Source organism: Pseudophryne corroboree, chromosome 5, assembly GCF_028390025.1.
Source record: "Pseudophryne corroboree isolate aPseCor3 chromosome 5, aPseCor3.hap2, whole genome shotgun sequence".
Taxonomy (NCBI): Eukaryota; Metazoa; Chordata; class Amphibia; order Anura; family Myobatrachidae; genus Pseudophryne; species Pseudophryne corroboree.
Genome location: NC_086448.1, coordinates 313,829,031 through 313,851,577, shown reverse-complemented (window position 1 = coordinate 313,851,577; position 22,547 = coordinate 313,829,031). Strand labels below are relative to the sequence as shown.

At 43.4% G+C, this 22,547-nt stretch overlaps 1 protein-coding gene across 1 annotated transcript in view; it reads left to right on the top strand.

Annotated features, from left to right (window-relative positions):
- The window catches only part of SUGCT (succinyl-CoA:glutarate-CoA transferase), a 1,636,615-nt gene that overhangs the window by 1,436,324 nt on the left and 177,744 nt on the right, over positions 1 to 22,547 (top strand). The window contains exon 13 of the mRNA XM_063924883.1: positions 6,171 to 6,234. Within this exon, the coding sequence (XP_063780953.1) occupies positions 6,171 to 6,234 (64 nt within the window). The remainder of the gene's footprint in view (positions 1 to 6,170; positions 6,235 to 22,547) is intronic.

Below are 22,547 nucleotides of genomic sequence, written 5' to 3'. Positions count from 1 at the left end.
ATAATGATGTGGAGGCAGAGCAAATGCCTGTGAATGTGATGTCACCCCCTGTGGGGTCGACACCTGTGTGGATGGACTTATGGAAGGAATTACGTGACAGTGTCAGCTCCTTACATAAAAGGTTTGACACCATAGGACAGCCGGCTACTCAGCTTGTGCCTGTCCAAGCGTCTCAAATGTCATCAGGGGCTTTAAAACGCCCGCTACCTCAGATGGCAGACACAGATGTTGACACGGATACCGACTCCAGTGTCGACGACGATGAGACTAGTGTACCTTCCAATAGGGCCACCCGTTACATGATTGAGGCAATGAAAAATTTATTACACATTTCTGATAGTACCCCAGGTACCACAAAAAAGGGTATTATGTTTGGTTAGAAAAAACTACCAGTAGTTTTTCCTGCATCTGAGGAATTAAATGAGGTGTGTGAGGAAGCGTGGACTTCCCCCGATAAGAAATTGATAATTTCTAAACGGTTATTGGCAGTGTACCCTTTCCCGCCAGAGGATAGGTCACGTTGGGAAACACCCCCTAGGGTAGATAAAGCGCTTACACGTTTATCAAAAAAGGTGGCACTACCGTCTCCGGATACGGCCGCCCTAAAGGAACCTGCTGAGAGAAAGCAGGAGGCTACCCTAAAAGCTATATATACACACACGGGCATTATATTGCGACCAGCGATTGCATCAGCATGGATGTGCAGTGCTGCTGCTGCGTGGTCAGATTCCCTGTCGGATAATATTGATACTCTGGATAGGGACAATATTTTGCTGACAATAGAGCATATAAAAGACGCTGTCTTATACATGCGTGATGCACAGAGGGATATTTGCCGGCTGGCATCAAAAATAAGCGCAATGTCCATTGCCGCCAGAAGGGGGTTATGGACTCGGCAGTGGTCAGGTGATGCCGATTCAAAAAGGCACATGGAAGTTTTGTCTTATAAGGGGGTGGAACTGTTTGGGGATGGTCTTTCAGATCTCGTTTCCACAGCTACGGCTGGGAAATCGACATTTTTGCCACAGGCTACCCCACAGCAAAAGAAAGCACCGTATTATCAAGTACAGTCCTTTCGGCCCCATAAAAACAAGAGGGCTAGAGGCGCATCCTTTCTGCCGAGAGGCAAAGGTAGAGGGAAAAAACTGCAGCATACAGCCAGTTCCCAAGAGCAGAAGTCCTCCCCCGCGTCCGGTAAGTCCACAGCATGACGCTGGGGCTTCACAGGCGGACCCGGGTACGGTGGGGGCCCGTCTCAGAAATTTCAGCGCACAGTGGGCTCTCTCACAGGTGGATCCCTGGATCCTTCAAGTAGTATCTCAGGGGTACAGGCTGGAATTCGAGGCGTCTCCCCCTCGCCGTTTCCTAAAATCTGCCTTACCAGCAACTCCCTCTGCCAGGGAGGCAGTGTTGGTGGCTATCCAAAAACTGTATTCACAGCAAGTGATTGTCAAGGTACCCCTCCTTCAACAAGGAAAGGGTTACTATTCCACAATGTTTGTGGTACCGAAACCGGACGGTTCGGTGAGACCCATCTTAAATTTAAAATCCTTGAACACATATATCAAAAGATTCAAGTTCAAGATGGAATCGCTCAGGGCGGTTATTGCGAGCCTGGACGAGGGGGATTACATGGTCTCCCTGGACATCAAGGATGCCTACCTGCATGTCCCCATTTACCCTCCTCACCAGGAGTACCTCAGGTTTGTGGTACAGGACTGTCACTATCAGTTCCAGACGCTGCCGTTTGGGTTATCCACGGCACCGAGGGTCTTTACCAAGGTAATGGCCGAAATGATGATACTCCTTTGGAAGAAGGGGGTTTTAATTATCCCGTACTTGGACGATCTCCTGATAAAGGCGAGGTCCAAGGAACAGTTGTTAGTGGGGGTAGCACTTTCTCGGGAAGTGCTGCAGCAGCACGGCTGGATTCTCAATATCCCAAAGTCACAGCTGGTCCCGACGACACGTCTTCTGTTCCTGGGAATGATTCTGGACACAGACCAGAAAAAAGTGTTTCTTCCAGTGGAAAAAGCCGAGGAGTTGTCGTCTCTAGTCAGAAACCTCCTAAAACCAGGACAGGTGTCGGTACATCAATGCACGCGAGTCCTGGGAAAAATGATAGCTTCGTACGAAGCAATTCCATTCGGAAGGTTCCACGCAAGGATTTTCCAGTGGGACCTGTTGGACCAATGGTCCGGGTCGCATCTCCGGATGCAGCAGCGGATAACCCTGTCGGCAAGGACCAGGGTGTCACTACTGTGGTGGCTGCAGAGGGCTCCTCTACTAGAGGGCCGCAGATTCGGAATACAGGACTGGGTCCTGGTGACCACGGATGCCAGTCTTCGGGGCTGGGGAGCAGTCACACAGGGAAGAAATTTCCAAGGGCTGTGGTCAAATCAGGAGATTTCACTACACATAAATATCCTGGAGCTAAGAGCCATTTACAATGCCCTATGCCAAGCAAGTCCCCTGCTTCAAAACAAACCGGTTCTGATCCAATCAGACAACATCACGGCGGTCGCCCATGTAAACAGACAGGGCGGCACAAGAAGCAGGAGGGCAATGGCAGAAGCCACAAGGATTCTCCGTTGGGCGGAAAATCACGTGCTAGCACTGTCAGCAGTGTTCATTCCGGGTGTGGACAACTGGGAAGCAGACTTCCTCAGCAGACACGACCTTCACCCGGGAGAGTGGGGGCTTCATCCAGAAGTCTTCCGATTGATTGTAAACCGTTGGGAAAGACCACAGGTGGATATGATGGCGTCCTGCCTCAACAAAAAGCTAAAAAGATATTGCGCCAGGTCAAGGGACCCTCAGGCGATAGCTGTGGACGCTCTAGTGACACCGTGGGTGTACCAGTCGGTTTACGTGTTTCCCCCTCTGCCTCTTATTCCCAAGGTGCTGAGAATAATACGAAGGGGAAGAGTGAGAACTATACTCGTGGTTCCGGATTGGCCAAGAAGAACTTGGTACCCGGAACTTCAAGAGATGCTCTCAGAGGACCCATGGCCTCTACTGCTAAGGCGGGACCTGCTGCAGCAGGGGCCCTGCCTGTTCCAAGACTTACCGCGGCTGCGTTTGACGGCATGGCGGTTGAACGCCGGATCCTGAAGGAAAAAGGTATTCCGGAGGAAGTCATTCCTACCCTGATCAAGGCCAGGAAGGATGTGACTGCAACCCACTATCACCGCATTTGGCGGAAATATGTGGCTTGGTGTGAGGCCAGGAAGGCCCCAACGGAGGAATTTCAACTGGGTCGTTTCCTGCATTTCCTGCAAGCAGGGGTGACGATGGGCCTCAAATTGGGGTCCATTAAGGTCCAGATTTCGGCTCTGTCGATTTTCTTTCAAAAGGAACTGGCTTCGTTGCCTGAAGTTCAGACTTTTGTCAAGGGAGTTCTGCATATTCAGCCTCCTTACGTGCCTCCTTTGGCACCTTGGGATCTCAATATGGTTTTGGGATACCTGAGGTCACATTGGTTCGAGCCACTTAAAACCGTGGATTTGAAATATCTCACGTGGAAAGTGGTCATGTTGTTGGCCCTGGCTTCGGCCAGGCGTGTATCAGAATTGGCGGCTTTGTCGTGTAAAAGCCCTTATCTGATTTTCCATATGGATAGGGCAGAGTTGAGGACTCGTCCTCAGTTTCTCCCGAAGGTGGTATCAGCGTTTCACTTGAACCAACCTATTGTGGTGCCTGCGGCTACTAGGGACTTGGAGGATTCCAAGTTGCTAGACGTAGTCAGGGCCCTGAAAATTTATGTTTCCAGGACGGCTGGAGTCAGGAAAACTGATCCGCTGTTTATCCTGTATGCACCCAATAAGCTGGGTGCTCCTGCTTCTAAGCAGACCATTGCTCGCTGGATTTGTAACACTATTCAGCTTGCGCATTCTGCGGTAGGACTACCGCAGCCAAAATCAGTAAAAGCCCACTCCACAAGGAAGGTGGGCTCATCTTGGGCGGCTGCCCGAGGGGTCTCGGCACTGCAACTTTGCCGAGCGGCTACTTGGTCAGGGTCTAACACTTTTGCTAAATTTTACAAATTTGATACCCTGGCTGAGGAGGACCTTGAGTTTGCTCATTCGGTGCTGCAGAGTCATCCGCACTCTCCCGCCCGTTTGGGAGCTTTGGTATAATCCCCATGGTCCTTACGGAGTCCCCAGCATCCACTAGGACGTCAGAGAAAATAAGAATTTACTCACCGGTAATTCTATTTCTCGTAGTCTGTAGTGGATGCTGGGCGCCCATCCCAAGTGCGGATTGTCTGCAATACTTGTAAATAGTTATTGTTCCACAAATCGGGTTGTTATTGCGAGCCATCTGTTCAGAGGCTCCGTTGTTATCATACTGTTAACCGGGGTTCATATCACGAGTTGTACGGTGTGATTGGTGTGGCTGGTATGAGTCTTACCCGGCATTCAAAATCCTTCCTTATTGTGTCAGCTCTTCCGGGCACAGTATCTTAACTGAGGTCTGGAGGAGGGTCATAGTGGGAGGAGCCAGTGCACACCAGATAGTCCTGAATCTTTCTTTAATTGTGCCCAGTTTCCTGCGGAGCCGTCTATTCCCCATGGTCCTTACGGAGTCCCCAGCATCCACTACGGACTACGAGAAATAGAATTACCGGTGAGTAAATTCTTATTTTTTGCCATGCAAGTGTGCGGTACTATGTGTACGCCGAGCTGCTAAAATTCTGTGTGTGCCAGTTCTGCGCAGCCGACTTTTCCAGTGCGATTGAATTAGGCTGATCGGGGCCGCAGCTGACGTCAAACACCCTCCCTGAAAACACTTGGGAACGCCTGCGTTTTTTCCAGACACTCCCTGTAAATGCTTAGTTGCGACCCACAAATGGCCTCTTCCTGTCAATCACCTTGTGAACGCCCGTGCCATCGGATTTTTCGCACCATCCCGTTGCTGACCGGTGATGCCCATTGTTGTTGTCTGATGTGCATGCGCATTGCGGTGCATATGCATGCGCAGTTAGGATCTGATCGCCCACTGTGCGAAAACGATCTGAATTTCCCCCTAAGTTTGGGATCCATCAAGATTCTGACCATTGGGATCCCAGTGTCAGTATTCTGACTGTTGGGATCCTGACTGCATCCAAGTGAAAGTACTAGTATATTCTCTGGTGATACAGTGTATATCAGATTTCGAAATCATAAAACTGATGCACAGGGAGAAATTTAGTAGTGGGGCTTAATGCAAAAAATAAACAGTTTTCCAATGATGATTCTGGATTTTTTTTTCTTTTTACATTTTAAAGTTTACTGAAGGTCAAGCTGTTTACCAAATCATCACATTAGATAATGATGTGACAATTTTTTTAAATGGTAAGAATTCAAAGCGTAAAGTCTACCAAGATGAGGTTCGTGGGTGCCTCCTTTAGTCAACTGATCTGTTTACCCAATCAAGCACTTCACCTAGTCATCTGACCGCAGTAGCCTATCAGGGGCCAGGGCGTCCTATTTAAACCTGTCTCGGGCGCAGTGCTCATCTCCACAGTAACCAGCACACGGAGGCACACCTCTCAGCGCCAGTAACTATTGTGCTGGGCGCACTGTCCTACCCCACAGTATTTAAATCCACATGCACCCCTAGCAGGACTAATACTGATGTGCTGTACTGTATATCTTCAACATGGTTCAGCTCATACTATAGCCCAACTCCCGGGTCATATCTGCTAATTCTGTATGAGGAGAAACCTAAGCAAGCCTCCCAGTTTACTACACAGAGCCTCCAGCTGAAACCAGCACACTGGATATTTTTTTTATTTACTTTTACAATATTTTGGCCACTCAGTGTAAATAAATCATGTGATGGTTGCGGCTTCGTCATCTTTTAAAAACTTGCTGTATTGGTGCCCCACTAGTACTGTAATCAAACAAAGTGCTCTAATGTGCTTCCATTCACATGCTATATACGGTCAATAAATAATAAAAACGTTGGACATTAAAAATATTTATTTCTTTTGCTGTTTATTTTTTATATTTGTGATAAGTCTAATAATTCATAACATGGAAATGTTCTGTTGAGTACACACAGCATCAGTATGATTTTATATGGTATTATAAGGTCCATTCATGACATACTGTACAGTCTGTTTTGCCCACAATCTATTCACAGGGCTTTTAATTAGTTTTAATTGCTACAATTATATTTTACAGGTTGCACACAATGGACTTATTCTAGAAATGGATCATCCCACAGCGGGGAAGATATCAGTACCAGGTAAGAGTGTCTATTGTGTGTGTGTTTTTTACATAGTGTGTGTATATGTATGTTTATATATATATATATATATATATATATATATATATTACGTTGAATAGTGGTTTTCCTATCCTGACATGACAGAAGGGGCATGAGGATGGCTGGAAACATTTTGCATGGTTATGATGCTGTCATTAACGTCTGGAACAGAGTATTGAGGAGTCAGTCTTCATCCTCAGCTGGAATGCAGATTTTGAGGAACACAGTAACCACATGTCCTGAGCAGTGAATAGTTAAATAATTATTATAATTAGTTATACAGTCTATTGAGGTCAAATATGTAACGCTTCATTTAGAGGCTGACGCATTTGCACTCTGATTGAACGTGTAAAGATTCTGTTGCATAAGCAATACATACGTATTTTGATTTGCATATACTATCTCATGAGAACTCCAACTCAAAAACAGTAATATTTCTGCAGAAGGCATACATGGTATATACAAATGTGTATTCTTACACCTAGTAATAGTGTGGTAATGTGGCTTGACAGTGGGTTTTTTTTTGTATTTATTAACAGTTATTATTTATATAGCTCACACATACTCCGTAGTTCTTTACAAAAATGATTTCAGTCAACATCATTCCTGCCTCAGTGGAATATTCAATCTATGTTGCTTATCACTTGGACACACACATACAGTAGGGATACATTTCTGCCAGAATCCAATTAACCTATCAGTATATTTTTTGGAGTTTGGGAGAAAACTGGAGTACCCAGACAAAACCCATGCAAGCACGTGGAGAAACATACACACTCAAGGCAGTAACTGGGCAAATCAGGAGGTGTACATTTATGCAAGAAAAAAAATACCTTAATACCATGGATTGATAAGAAACCTAGGGACAGATGTATTAAGCCTGGAGAAGTGATAAAGCAGTAATAAAGAAGTGATAAGTGGAAGGTGATAACGCACCAGCCAATCAGCTCCTGTCATTTTTTTAAGCCTGTAATAATTGGCTGGTGCGTTATCACCTTCCACTTATCACTGCTTTATCACTTCTCCAGGCTTAATACCTCTGCCCTCTAGTGCAGTAAGTCAGTGAAACTTCAACGTGATCCAATAACAAAAAAATAAATAAATAAAATCGAAAAAAATGCAAACATAAAAAGTCTGGGCAAAAAATTATTTTATGCCTTAGTAAGCTTTTTTACATTCCTGGAGTTCACAACCTCAGAAGTGCCAGTAACATGTGAAGTGAAGATAATAACATAGAGTGAAGTATATTTTAAAACAAATGTATTGCGTGCAATGCATTAACATACATTTTAAGTTAGAGATGCAAAGTTATCTGAACGTCAGGGATCACAGCAGCAGTATGACTGAAACAGCCCAACAGGAAGAAGTACCTCAACGCGTTTCATCCATCAATCAAGTACAGGACTTCATCAGGAGGCTTCACATATTACTGGCCCTACTGAGGTTGTGAATTCCAGGAGCCACCCTGTGCCTGTGAATACACGTGGAGAGTGTGAAAAGGCTTAAAAATATTATTTTTTTGCCAGTACACATAATATGTGTGCATGTATTACATTTGTATTTGGATCACAATGATGTTTCACTGATTTACTGCACTAGGAGGCATTCCTTGTTATCACTGCTTTTAGATTTATGACCAATGTGAGAAGATAGTTTTTCTGTATTAAGAGACTTATTTTTCACTAATTAGCAATAATTGATGTGTATATATATATATACATATATATATATTTATATATATATATATATATATATATATATATATACACACAACAAGATAGCACTCTGTAACGGCATATATGGTGGTACAAGGTTCAGAGAAAAACAGTAATATAAGCACTCACTCCTTAATAAAAAGGAAGTGGAAAACCAGCACTCATGTTTTAACATGTCAGAGGTCAGCCAAAAACATTTAATGTTATGGCAGCAGCAGCCCGATGTCTGTTTCAACCACTCCTTGGTGGTTTTCCTCAGGAGCCCCTAAGGAAAACCACCAAGGAGTGGTTGAAACGGACATTGGCCTGCTGCCGCTGTCACATTTTATATATATAGTGTATCTAACAAAATTTACACCAATAGTGCACCAATTGTGTAGTATTTTGTTAAAAGGCTCAAGTTTATAATCTCTACTATTATTTTGTGTGTATATATATATATATATATATATATATATGTACAGTATATATACACTGTGGAGAGATAGAAAAGAAAATCCAGATGGTGGCAGGATGTAAAGTATATTTCTTTGTAGTAACAAGGGTCTATTATGACACTTCGCAATAATGTGATTTTAGGCTTAAAATAATGAACTAATTACTCACATTCTAGTTCATGTTTCTATCATATATATCAATGTTTGCACACATATATACATCCTTACACACATTTTTAGACACACAGACACATCTGGAACTTATTGGCAGCGTGGGATTTGGCTATTGAGGTTTTTATACAGGTAGAAAAGCTTTTTGGTTCCAATGGGAACTTGCAATCATGCTACATACATTACTTAATATATCTTAGAGAAAGAGTATATCCCTTATGGGACATATGCAAAGTGCAAGATGAGGGAGTTGAAAGAAATGTCCAAGGATATGTCAGGCAAAACTACAAATTAAGCTACACAGTACAGGTAAAACATACTATAAATTCTGAATTACATTTAACAATGAGAAACCATACATACCACCAAAGAATGAGATTTAGAGTCCAAGCTGGAACTAGATTTGCAACTGTGAAACATCATTACATGTAGATGAAAAGAGAAGCTACGCTATTAAATCCTTAAGGATTTTCATTGAAAACAACATTTAAGCAATATGACCATCAGCAGCTTATAGTAAAAATTTTAGGCCGTATATACAGTGCATCCGGAAAGTATTCACAGTGCTTCCCTTTTTTACCACATTTTGTTATGTTACATCCTTATTTCAAAATGGAATAAATTAATTTTTCCCCTCAAAATTCCACACACAATACCCTTTAATCACAATGTGAAAAAAGTTTTTTTTTGAGATTTTTGCTAATTTATTAAAAATAAAAAACTAAGAAATCACATGTACATAAGTATTCACAGCCTTTGCTCAATACTTTGTTGATGCACCTTTGTCAGAAATTACAGCCCCAAGTCTTTTTGAATATGATGCCACAAGGTTGGCACACTTATCTTTGGGAAGTTTCGCCCATTCCTCTTTGCAGTACCTTTCAAGCTCCATCAGATTGGATGGGAAGACTCGGCGCACAGCCATTTTCAGATCTCTCCAGAGATGTTTCAATCGGATTCAATACGATTTACTAGTGACTTTATACGCTAATAGAAATTCAGGTGTATAAATGACTGAACACACACTGCTTCAGTAAGTTTCTATATCTTTATATCATGTAAAAAATATATTTCATACACAAACAATTAATGAACGGTATCCAATGCTATACATAAAAATTGTTTGTCACGTGACTGTTATTGTGTCTACTATAGACACAGTAAAAAATGTATAGAGAATCCTCATTTATGATGTCCAAAACATGATGATTGAAACTTTGTGACATACTTGGAGTCCGAAATGATTCAATGTAATTTGTAATAAAATAAATTAGCAAAGTCTTCACTCGTCGTGGGCTCACCTGCCTCCCCTCTCTGCAACATTGAATGTTCACTCCTAGCGCTCCTTTCTAAAAGCTGCAGGTGTGTGTTGTCACGCTTTTTTATGGAGCGACTTGTAATAAATCACCTTCAGCGGGAGAATGGGCTTGTGGATGAGCAGTGATGAAAGTATCGTTCTGCTGCTGCGGTGGGTGCGTCTCCTGGCGGTGTGCACCAGCCGCCGGAGCTCACCTTCGTGCCTGGACCGCGTCCAGCCTCTACACACCCGCTGTTTGCCCCGGCCCTGATGTCTCATACCAGTCACGTGACCAACAATTTTTATGTATAGCATTGGATGCCGTTCATTAATTAATTTTAAATGTTATGAATTGTTTGTGTATATATGAAATATATTTTTTACATGATATAAAGATATAGAAATTTACTGAAGCAGTGTGTGCCCAGTCAGTTATACACCTGAATTTCTATTAGCGCATAAAGGTGGTCATTCCGAGTTGATCGCTAGCTGCATTCGTTCCCTGTGCAGCAATGAGGCAAAAAAAGGCACTTCTGAGCATGCGTATGTGACGCAATGCGCACGCATGAAGTACTATTACAACAAACAATGTAGTTTCACACAGGGTCTAGCGAAGCTTTTCATTCGCACTGCTGGCCGCAGAGTAATTGACATGAAGTGGGCGTTTCTGGGTGTAAACTGGACGTTTTCAGGGAGTGTTTGAAAAAACGCAGGTGTGCCAGGAAAAACGCAGGCGTGGCTATGCGAACGCAGGGCGAACACAGGGCGTGTTTGTAACGTCAAAACAGGAACTGAACAGTCTGAAGTCATCGCAAGCGCTGAGTAGGTATTGAGCTACTCTAAAACTGCACAAAAAATTTTTGCCGCCGCTCTGCGATCCTTTCGTTCGCACTTCTGCTAAGCTAAAATACACTCCCAGTGGGAGGCGGCATAGCGTTTGCATGGCTGCTAAAAACTGCTAACGAGCGATCAACTCGGAATGACCACCAAAGTCACTAGTAAATCGTATTGTTTTTTAGTATAGGCATTAAGAGCCATACTTAATATAGCTGTGTGTACACAGACACAGCTGGACTTAGTTGCTGCTTAACGTATTGCAGGATAAGATTATTAAATACAAACATTTTATTTATAATAAAAGTGTTTTATATACTAGCGCCTGAAAAAGTTTTGTGAGTCAATCGGATTCAAGTCTGGGCTTCAGCTGGGCCATTCAAGGACATTCACAGAGTTGTCCTGAAGCCACTCCTTTGATATCTTGGCTGTGTGCTTAGGGTCGTTGTCCTGCTGAAAGAAGAATTGTGCCCAAGTCTGAGGTAAAGAGCGCTCTGGAGAAGGTTTTGATCCAGGATGTCTCTGTACATTGCTGCATTCATCTTTCCCTCTATCCTGACTAGTCTCCCAGTTCCTGCCGCTGAAATACATCTTCACAGCATGATGCTGCCACCACCATGCTTCACTGTAGGGATGGTATTGGCCTGGTTATGAGCGGTGCCTGGTTTCATACAAACATGACACCTGGCATTCACGCCAAAGGGGTGGTCTTCAGGTTGCCGACTGTCGGGATCCCTGTGCACAGTATACCGGCACCGGAATCCCGACAGCCAGCATACCAACAGTTTTTCTCCCACGTGGGGGTCCACGACCCCCCTGGAGGGAGAATAAATAGCGTGGCGTGCGTAGCGCACCACCGTGCCCGCAGTGTGGCGAGTGCAGCGAGCCCGCAAGGGGCTCATTTGCGCTCACCACGCTGTCGGTATGCCGGCAGTCGGGCTTCCGGCGCCGGTATGCTGGTCGCCGGGAGCCCGGCCGCCGGCATACCATACCACACCCATGCCAAAGAGTTCAATCATGATCTGAGAGCCCTTCAGGTGCATTTTGGCAAACTTTAGGCTGGCTGCCATGTGCTTTTTATTAAGGAGTGGCTTCCGTCTGGCCACTCTACCATACAGGCCTGATTGGTGGATTGCTGCAGAGATGGTTGTCCTTCTGGAAGGTTCTCCTCTTTCCACAGAGGAATGCTGTAGCTCTGACAGAGTGACCATCAGGTTCTTGGTCACCTCCCTGACTAGGGCCCTACTCCCTCGATTGCTCAGTTTAGACGGCCGCCCAGCTCTAGGAAGAGTCCTGGTGGCTCCGAACTTCTTCCACTTATGGATGATGGTGGCCACTGTGCTCATTGGGACCTTCAAAGCAGGAGATATTTTTCTGTACCCTTACCCATGTTTATGCCTCGATACAATCCTGTCTCGGAGGTCTACAGACAGTTCCTTTGACTTCATGCTTGGTTTGTGCTCAGACATGCACTGTCAAGTATGGGACCTTATATAGACAGGTTTGTGCCTTTCCAAATCTGTAGGAACATCTAAAGCATGATCAGTGGAAACAGGATGTACCTGAGCTCAATTTTGAGCTTCATGGCAATGGCTGTGAATACTTATGCACATGTGATTTCTTAGTTTTTTATTTTTAATACATTTGCAAAAATCTCAGAAAAACCTTTTTCACGTTGTCATTATGGGGTATTGTGTGAGGGAAAAAATTAATTTATTTCATTTTGAAATGAGGCTGTAACATAACAAAATGTGGAAAAAGTGAAGCGCTGTGAATACTTTACAGATGCACTGTACATCACGATTATTAACTGTCCAATTTTTATTTATAAAGTTGGAATATACCAGCAATGTCCTGTGCAGATTACACCAAAGCTCTCCCTTTGCGTTTACACTGTTAGCTCATACAGTATCAGCGCTGTCTCCCCTGAAATCTTCATCTGCGCTGCGGTATTTAGTTTATCTGACTTACTTCCTTTAGTATTAACTTCTAACTTGAAAATGTTAAACAGTGTAGTGCCAGCTTACCTGGTTTGATGGTTAAAAAGAGACCTCTCCTCTTGACTGAGCTGAGAAACACCTCAACATTTTCTTCCTTTTGTGCTGCCAACGTTGTTTTGGGGCAGAAAGTTGGGATTTATGATGACGGTTTTTCCCAATCATTGACCGTGAAAAATTACTATTGGCCAGTGATGTTGTCTACAGTGAAACACCAGCACAAATAGCTTCAGAGTCTGCAGTTATTTTACACTGAATACCAGACTATTTATTACCAGTTATTTATATAGCGCACACATATTCTGCAGCAGTGTATAAGGACATTTGCCCATTCACATCAGTCCGTGCCCCAGTGGAGCTTACAGTCTATATCCCCCATCACATGTACACGCACGCACATTCACACTAGAGTTAATTTTGTTGGAAGCCAATTAACCTACCAGTATATTTTTGGATTGTGGGAGGAAACTGGAGCACCCATAGGAAACCCATGCAAGCACAGGGAGAATATACAAACCCCACACAGTTAGGCCCATGGTGGAAATCGAACCCATGACCTGAGTGCTGTGAGGCAGTAATAACCATTACACCATACAGTAGACAAGGGCCATAACTAGGTAGGTGCAGAGGTTGCCTTGCACATCATGCACTTCTCGCGAGGGTGCACTGTTCGCAGCCACCCCGCTTATCGCTGGCCATCAGAGGAATGACACACTGCTGGTTGTCGAGCACTAGATGCAGAGCTGACCACTGTAAATATAACAGCAGACAGCACTGTGTAGTGAGATTGTTAGGTCATGCTCCCCATGTGTTCTGTGAGGTGGGAGGTCAGGGTGTATGTGGTGGCTTATTGATGTAAGTGTTGTATAGGGCCGCCGGAAACGGGGACAGACAGACAGACAAACATACTCACTCTCTCTCCAAGGTGCTCTACCTAGTGTCAGATGCAAATGGGGCTCTATATTAATATTAATACCTGTACATGGCAATTTGTCATTATGCATGCTTTAGCTATTCATGGGTCACACATGTCTAATTTTATTTGGTCAGTAAATTAAAAATATTTCATGTTTTTAGCTTTACATTATTGTTCTGAACTAGCGTATAAATAACTGGATGTTTTAAGTTTACTATTGTTATTGTGCAGCAAGGTTCCTAGGTCCCTCTTTAGCCTGTCACGTGTAAAAGGGGCTCTACCTGGCATCATGTGTAAAAGGGGCTCTACCTGGTGTAATGTGTAAAAGGGGCTCTACCTGGCATCATGTGTAAAAGGGGCTCTACCTGTCTTTATGTGTAAAAGGGACTCTACCTGGCATCGTGTGTAACAGTGGCTCTACCTGGCGTTGTGTAAACGGGCTCTACCGTGTGGTGTCATTTAAATAATGGACACTACTGTGTGACGTAGAATGAATTAATACTATTCTGTGGCTACGCCACCTCCCCACGAAGCCACACCCCAATATTTTTAAAGCGGGCTTTTGGCACGCACTGTCCCTTTTTACATGTGGGGGAGAGGGGGCACCGATTCATTTTCCTTGCATAGGGTACCAAAATGTCTAGTTATGCCAAAGAACAAATATAGAAATATTGATACTGAGTGGGTGCTGTAGACTTGTCCGTGGGATTCACAAAGGTACTAAAGTAGGATTAACAATCATTTTAAGGACCAACATATGATGAATATATATATTAAAATTAAGAATTCAACATTTATTAATTCAGATGTACAAAAGTGTAGCAGCGGTATTCTGTGTGCTTAGGATGAATGTACAATGAGGACTATGCAGCCTCTGTGATTGACCAGACAGTATGAAATAAAAAATTGCAATGTAACATTCAACCATATAGAATCCTTATAAGTAATATGAAACTGTTACAGACATTAAACATGTAACTCAATCGGTGTGTATTACACCCAGGGCTGTTAATGTTATGGTTAGAATGCATAAAAATGAAACAATAAAAACGTAGATAACAAAGCATGACATTCATATAGCTACTACTAGTAATATCATGGCTGTACAGAATATAACTGGTAAATATAGTCTTTAACCAGCTGATTGTCCCTGTATAGAGGGTCGGACTGGCCCACAGGGGTACAGGGGAAACACCCAGTGGGCCCCAGTGTCCAAGAGCCCACCTTCTTGCATTATACTGCACAAGACTATGGTGTATTTTTTACAGTGCATTCTTGTTATTAACCTGATACTTTTCTATGCACGCACTTGCAGTTTTTACTATATATATATTTGACAAGGGGCTCAGACCATGCACTCCATAATGATTAGCCAAAGCCTTCTGGTGACACCCCCTAAGCATGGGCCGCTACCACTGTATTTCCCTGGTGTGCTCTTCATACCCCAGTCCGACGCTGCCTCGATATTAGAAGCAACAGTTGTGGACCACACAGGATATTTTAATTTCCAAAGTATAGTAGCATATTCCGATTTAGAAATGATATAACCAGTCACTAAATACAGGTGCTATTCCAGAGGACTGGAAAAGAGCAAATGTAGTTCCACTGCACAAAAGTGGAAGCAAGGAAGAAGCAAGTAACTACAGACCAGTAAGCCTTACATCAGTAGTAGGGAAAGTAATGGAAAAACTATTAAAAGAAAGAGTAGTGGAATATCTTAAATCAAACAACTTACAGGATCCAAAACAGCATGGATTTACTGGTGGGAGATCATGCCAAACAAATCTTATTGACTTTTTTGACTCTGTGATGAAAATAATAGATCAAGGGGGAACTGTAGATGTAGCATATCTAGACTTTAGTAAGGCATTTGACACTGTCCCACATCGCAGACTGCTAAATAAACTTGAAAGCCTGGGGGTGGATTATAAATCAGTTAAATGGATAAGAACCTGGTTGCAGGATAGGAAACAGACAGTCGTAGTTAATGGAGTGCAATCTATGGAGGGAAATGTTACCAGTGGAGTACCCCAGGGATCTGTACTTGGTCCAGTTCTCTTTAATATCTTTGTTGGTGACATTGCAGATGGTATTGAAGCGAAGATATGCCTTTTTGCAGATGATACAAAGATATGCAACAGGGTAGACACACCGGGAGGGGTCAAACAAATGATTAATGACCTAGGTAGGCTTGAGAAATGGTCAAGAACGTGGCAACTACAGTTTAATGCTAAAAAATGCAAAATCATGCACTTGGGTCTCAAAAACCCAAAGGCTAAGTATAGTATCAAGGGTACTATAATGGAAACTACTGAGGAGGAAAGAGATTTAGGAGTCACTATTTCAAGTGACTTGAAGGCAGGAAAGCAATGCAACAAAGCAATGAGAAAGGCAAGTCAGATGCTTGGTTGCATAGGGAGAGGAATCAGTAGCAGGAAAAAAGAAGTGATAATGCCACTGTATAGGTCATTGGTACGGCCCCATCTGGAATACTGTGTCCAGTTCTGGAGACCCTATCTCCGGAAGGATATAAATACATTAGAGAGTGTACAAAGAAGGGCAACTAAAATGGTGCATGGCCTACATCACAAAACTTACCCGGAAAGGCTAAAAGATCTTAACATGTATAGTTTGGAGGAGAGAAGGGAAAGGGGGGACATGATAGAAACTTTCAAATATATCAAGGGTCTTAAAAAAGTTCAGGAGGGAAACATTCTTCAAAGGAAAAGAAGTATTAGAACTCGAGGGCATACATTGAGACTGGAGGGGGGGAGGTTCAGGGGAAATGTAAGGAAAAATTACTTCACAGAAAGGGTAGTGGATAAGTGGAATAGCCTCCCATCAGAGGTGGTAGAGGCTAAGACTGTAGGGCAATTTAAACATGCTTGGGACAGGCATATGAATATCCTTACAAAGAATTCAGGTTAAAAAAGGGTTGAGATTGCCTAAAGGATAAAATAAAAAAGGGGCAGACTAGATGGGCCAAGTGGTTCTTATCTGCCGTCAAATTCTATGTTTCTATGTTTCTAGCTGGGCACAATCCCTTTCTCCTTGATATATAGATAATTATAGGTAAAGCTAACTAGCGGCGTCAAGTGTTAGGTCATCAGTGTTTGCGGAAGTCAATTTCTGATCTTGTTTAGCATACCCAATATGTGCTGGGACTCACAAACCACTATATAACCAAAACTAATTGGCTACTGGGGATATAATAATCCACTTACCCATTTCCTTTTTACACTTCTAGAAAACTAGCCCTTGTGCTCTTTATTTGTTGTGGTTGTAAAGCACACTAGAGATAATTGCTGTTCATTAGTCTGATAGAGATCTTTTCTGGGGAATACATTTCACATACTGAAAAATAAACCATACTTTAGATTTCTATCACACAATTAAACACTGGACTAATTGACCACTTATGTAATTATCCTAATGTCCGTCAATCAAATTCTTTATCAGATGGATACTAGAGAAAGAAAAACAATTGATTTTATCTTTACCCATTATAAATCTGTTCAGTTAGCTCAAGCTTTAGGCTGGAAGCAATTAGCTTTGTCTGTATCATTGATGGAAATCCTATGTCTATTGTGGGATAGAAAATAAGCAACAGTGCAGTGGGAGTGATTATTTACCAGCATGTGCACTATGCTAATCATTTGTAAGATTAGTGTTTTAAATGGAAGGCGCTATTCTTCCCAGCCAGACCTACTAAGCCATGGAGAATGATAAAGTGGAAAGAGATAAAGTACCAGTCAATTAGCGCCTAACTGCCACTTTACAGGCTGTGGGGCAGATGTATTAAGCCTGGAGAAGTGATAAAGCAGTGATAAGTGGAAGGTGAAAATGCACTAGCCAATCAGCTCCTGTCAATTTACATATTGGAGCTGATTGGCTGGCGTGTTATCACCTTGCACTTATCACTGCTTTATCACTACTCCAAGCTTAATACATCTGCCCCTGTGTTTGAAAAATGGTTGGTACTTTACTGTATCTCTCTCTCCACTTTATCTCTCCCCAAGGCTTTTGTACATCTGCCCTACAAGTCCTAAAGTATTCTATCTAAATTTGTCTTAATAAATTACTTTAATGACAGCAACAAATATGCAACCTGTTGGAAATATGCCATGTTTCTAGAATAATTTGGCATTATTTTTCACTTTAGCATAAAGTTGAAATAGTTTCTTAGTAATATTTCTGTATGTCTTCATATTTTCCCTATAGTGCCTAACATACACTTGGTACATTAAGCCATATTCCAAGTGTAGTAAAGAATATGGTATTTCACAACCTCACAAGTATTTAGCAGACTTTAATCTCTATAATGGTGTAATGGCAATGGTAATATTTATGTGATCTATTTATTAACATTAATTTATATAGCATCATCATACCCTACAGCATTTTATAAATGGGCACAGAGTAAGAAACAGGATTCATTATTAACAGATAAAGCATTAAAAGGAACTTGATTGCAGGCTTACATTATACAATGCATATAGTACCTCCATACTGCATACCTCCCATCTGCAACCTTTGGTAATTTGAGAGGCGGCGTAAGTGTAAGTGCGATTTCCACACAAGCATACTTTTTATGTTGTTTTGATGGAATTACCTCCCAATTTACAGCAATTCTAGATAAACATAATGATAATGGAATGACAAGACAGTCACCTGACAGTGGCACTGTAATTATAAAATCATTACGGTTGAAAGATATGCAACTGACCTGATATAAGAAGAGGTGGTCTTCAGTTTGCCTGTATGTCGGGATCAGAATACCGGCGGCGGAATCCTGACACCCGGCATACCAACACTTTTTCACCCTCTTGGGGGTCCACAACCCCCCTGGAGGGAGAATAGCCACCGTGCCCGCAGCGTGGCGAGCGCAGAGAGCCCGCAAGGGGCTCATTTGTGCTCGCCCAGCTGTCGGTATGCCGGCGGTCGGGATTCCGGCGCCGGTATGCAGGTCGCCCGGAGCCCGGCCGCCGGCATACCCTACTACACCCTATAAGAAGTACAGGTCCGAATCAGGGAGCTCAAAAGGGGCAGAGTTTATGTGATAATGGGTGACGTTTAATTCCAAAGTGGACATTATGCAGATATTCTAGGTGTGGTTTGGGTAAATCAGGGGTGGAGGCTATTTTGGGGTATAGTGTAATAATAAATAATATACAATGGGCGCTAAGTTTGTTGCACTGTCAATTACAATAATTAATTGCAGCTCACACAAGGAGGATCTGGATGTCCTCCTAAATAAAGGGACACAGTACCTAAACAATAAAATTATACGTGTGAGCGCACATGTATTAAAAAATGTGGTTAATTAGGCTGCTGGTTTGGTAAATAAAAAATGTTTTTATTAATATAAAACAGACTAAATAAACATTTACAGAATAAAAACCATCACAATGGAAATCGCAGAATAGATTTATGCATATATCCCTGCTATGGCCAATTGGACTTTATATGATTAGTATTGAGCATGCATGCCTATAGAGTTAGCTGGTTAGTTAGACATAGTCTTCAATGTCTTAAAATAATTGTTAATCTCCTCTTAGACTATTTCATACTGTAAGTTTTGGGTTCCAATTTTTTTTTTAGCTGAATTCCGCTTATTTTTAAGGTTTAAATTAAGCACCTAGTACAGTGGTTTCCAAACTTTTTTGAATCACGGCACCCTAGAATATAAAAAAAAAAATTGCGGCACCCCTACACCAAAAATTTCTTATTGAGAAATTTAGAAAGAAATATTACATTAAGTAGATCGCGTTTATATGTCATCCTTAGGGTCAGTTGTGTGGTGAGGGACAAGATTTACTTCTGTTTGGCCACATATTTTATGACTGGCAGCCACCAGCACTGGTTTTATATGGATAGGATATATATATATATATATATATATATATATATATATATATATTTATTTATTTTTATATTTTTAAGCATCTAAGTATATTATATTAATATTATATTGGTATATTTGTTTATGTAAAACCGTTCCACCAAAAGCAGGAGACTTGTATTTAGATTTATTATATATTATATAATGTCTATTTTTATGTTTAAAAAGTGATATTTAATCTACGTAAAGAAGTTAAATTAATATAGCATCTGTCACACGCCATGGACGGCGTTCACCGCGCTTACCCCAGCGTGCCTGCTGGTCTGTGTTGCAGCCTCCGCCTTCGGTGGTCCACGGGCTCCGGAGTCTGGCTGGCGCGGCTCCCGGCGGTTCCCCGGGGCAGGGGCGCCGCCATGACACCCGGCGTCACGTGGGCGGGGAGCGGGTGACGTCATCGGACTGTTCCGCCAATCCAGCGGAGGCGGGAGATTCAAAGGCAGACGCCGGGCAGAGCCTCGGCGGCTGAGTATCGTCTTTTCCTCTGAAGTGGATGCCAGTGCTTCTGTTCTCGGCGGATCTCTCTGCAGCATACCCCAGTGTCTCCGGCATTTCCTGGTGTCAGTTGTTGCACAGCTTCCAGCGCTCCCAGCTGCTGCTGGGTTCCACTGCGCTTCAGTCACCAGTGCTTTTTGGAGTCAGCGTGGGCTGCAGGTTAAACGTCGCTCTCAAGTTATACAAGTCCTCAGTATCTTTAACCCTCGCTCCCAAGTTATACAAATCCTCAGTGTCTTTAACCATCGCTCTCAAGTTCTTCAAATCATCAGTGTCTTTAACCACCGCTCTCAAGTTCTTCAAATCATCACTGTCTTTAACCACCGCTCTCAAGTTCTTCAAATCATCACTGTCTTTAACCACCGCTCTCAAGTTCTTCAAATCATCACTGTCTTTAACCACCGCTCTCAAGTTCTTCAAATCATCAGTGTCTTTCACCACCGCTCTCAAGTTCTTCAAATCATCACTGTCTTTAACCACCGCTCTCAAGTTCTTCAAATCATTAGTGTCTTTAACCACCGCTCTTAAGTTCTTCTAATCATCAGTGTCTTTTAACCACCGCTCTCAAGTTCTTCAGTCACCAGTATCTTTTACCATCACTCACAAGTACTTTCTGGACATTTCTCCATACGCTCCTTCTCTGTTATGTGACATTGTGTTGCCCCCTTCCTGCAATAAAGTCCTTTAATATTTTCACCAAGCTTTACTGTCAGAGTCCTGTATGAGGAAGACCTATATCAAGCCATCCCTGTTCCGACCCAACTGTGGTTCCTCTCCCCTACCATCGGGAGAACCCCCGAGTTCACAACACCCCCAACCTAGGTCAGTGACAGTATACTCAGGCCTCATGGACCCGGGGGATCGGAGCCCAGAGGCAAGTACCATCCAGGACTTGATTTCTCGAGTACGAAGTCAGGAAGCAGCACAGGGCCAGGTGATGCATAATCTCCAGGGATTATCTGGTCGGCTGGATCAAATTCAGACTTCTCTGGCTTCAGTAGTACCGGCCCCAGCTCCAGTACCCGTTCCATTGGTTGTCTCTAGTAATGTTCCATCCTCCTCTGGAACCAGGTCACGCCTTCAGCTCCCTACTCCTTCTCGCTATAATGGGAATCCAAAGAATTGCCGTGGTTTTCTCAATCAGTGCGAGGTACATTTTGAACTGCTTTCACATAACTTCCCTACTGATCGGTCCAAGGTGGCATAAATTATTTCTTTGCTCGAGGGTTCAGCGTTGGATTGGGTGTCTCCATTATGGGAGCGATCTGATCCATTGGTTTCTAGTTACACCAATTTCATTACGTCATTCCGGAGGATCTTTGATGAGCCCGGCAGGACGACCGCTGCCTCTGCAGACTTGCTTCGTGTCCGACAAGGCTCTCGTTCAGTGGGACAGTATGTGATTAATTTTCAGACCATAGCCTCAGAACTGCGCTGGAATAATGATGCTCTTCGGGCTGCCTTTTGGAACAGGCTCTCCGATCATCTAAAGGACGAGTTGGTCACTAGAGATTTGCCGGATTCTTTAGAACAGTTGATCTCGCTCTGTGTAAAGGTGGATCTTCGCATGCAGGAACGAGGTGGCGAACGTAGTCGGTCAGATCGATCAAGGGTCCGATCTCTTCCGTCTGAGCAGACGGTTATTCCAAGTCCTGTTGGACCCATGCAGATTAATCGATCTCGGCTGTCCCCAGAGGAACGTCAGCATCGTCGTGAGGGTAGACTCTGCCTCTACTGTGGAGCCGCGGATCATTTTCTCAAGTTTTGCAAGTCTCGCCCGGGAAACGGGCAGACCTAGCTTGTTCCGGAGGAGTCGAGCTAGGGGTTTCTTCTAAACCTTCTCCGCCAGTGGACTGTTTACTCTCCGTGTCTCTGTTTTCCGGGTCAGTAGCCAAACCCGTTAAGGCTCTGCTGGACTTAGGGGCTGCAGGGAATTTTATTTCTCTTTCCTGTGCCCAGGATCTGGGTTTTCAGTTACGGTCGGTCGAACGACCTATTACGTTGACTGCTATCAATGGTACCCAAATTTCTAACGGTCTGATTTCAGGTTGTACAGTACCAATCAAACTGCAAGTGGGAGCTCTGCATCAAGAACACCTGGAATTTCTAGTGATTCGGGAGATGCCCCACGATCTGGTTCTTGGCCTTCCTTGGCTCAAACTTCACAACCCTCACGTCGACTGGCGTTCGACACAGATAACATCTTGGAGTCCTTTTTGTCATTCGAATTGTCTCACCCCTGTCTATCCACTCCGTGTATCTTCCAAGTCAGATGAAGGGCTCATTCCGGAGGCCTATCGGGAATTTTCTGACGTGTTCTCGGAGCAAGCGGCCGTTCAGCTACCACCGCATAGACCCTGGGACTGCCCCATTGAGCTCATTCCTGGGAAAATGCCACCTCGGGGTCGCACTTATCCCTTATCATTACCCGAGACCCAAGCTATGTCGGACTATATCAAGTCTAATCTGCAGAAAGGATTCATCCGCCCCTCTACCTCCCCGGCGGGGGCGGGTTTCTTTTTTGTGAAGAA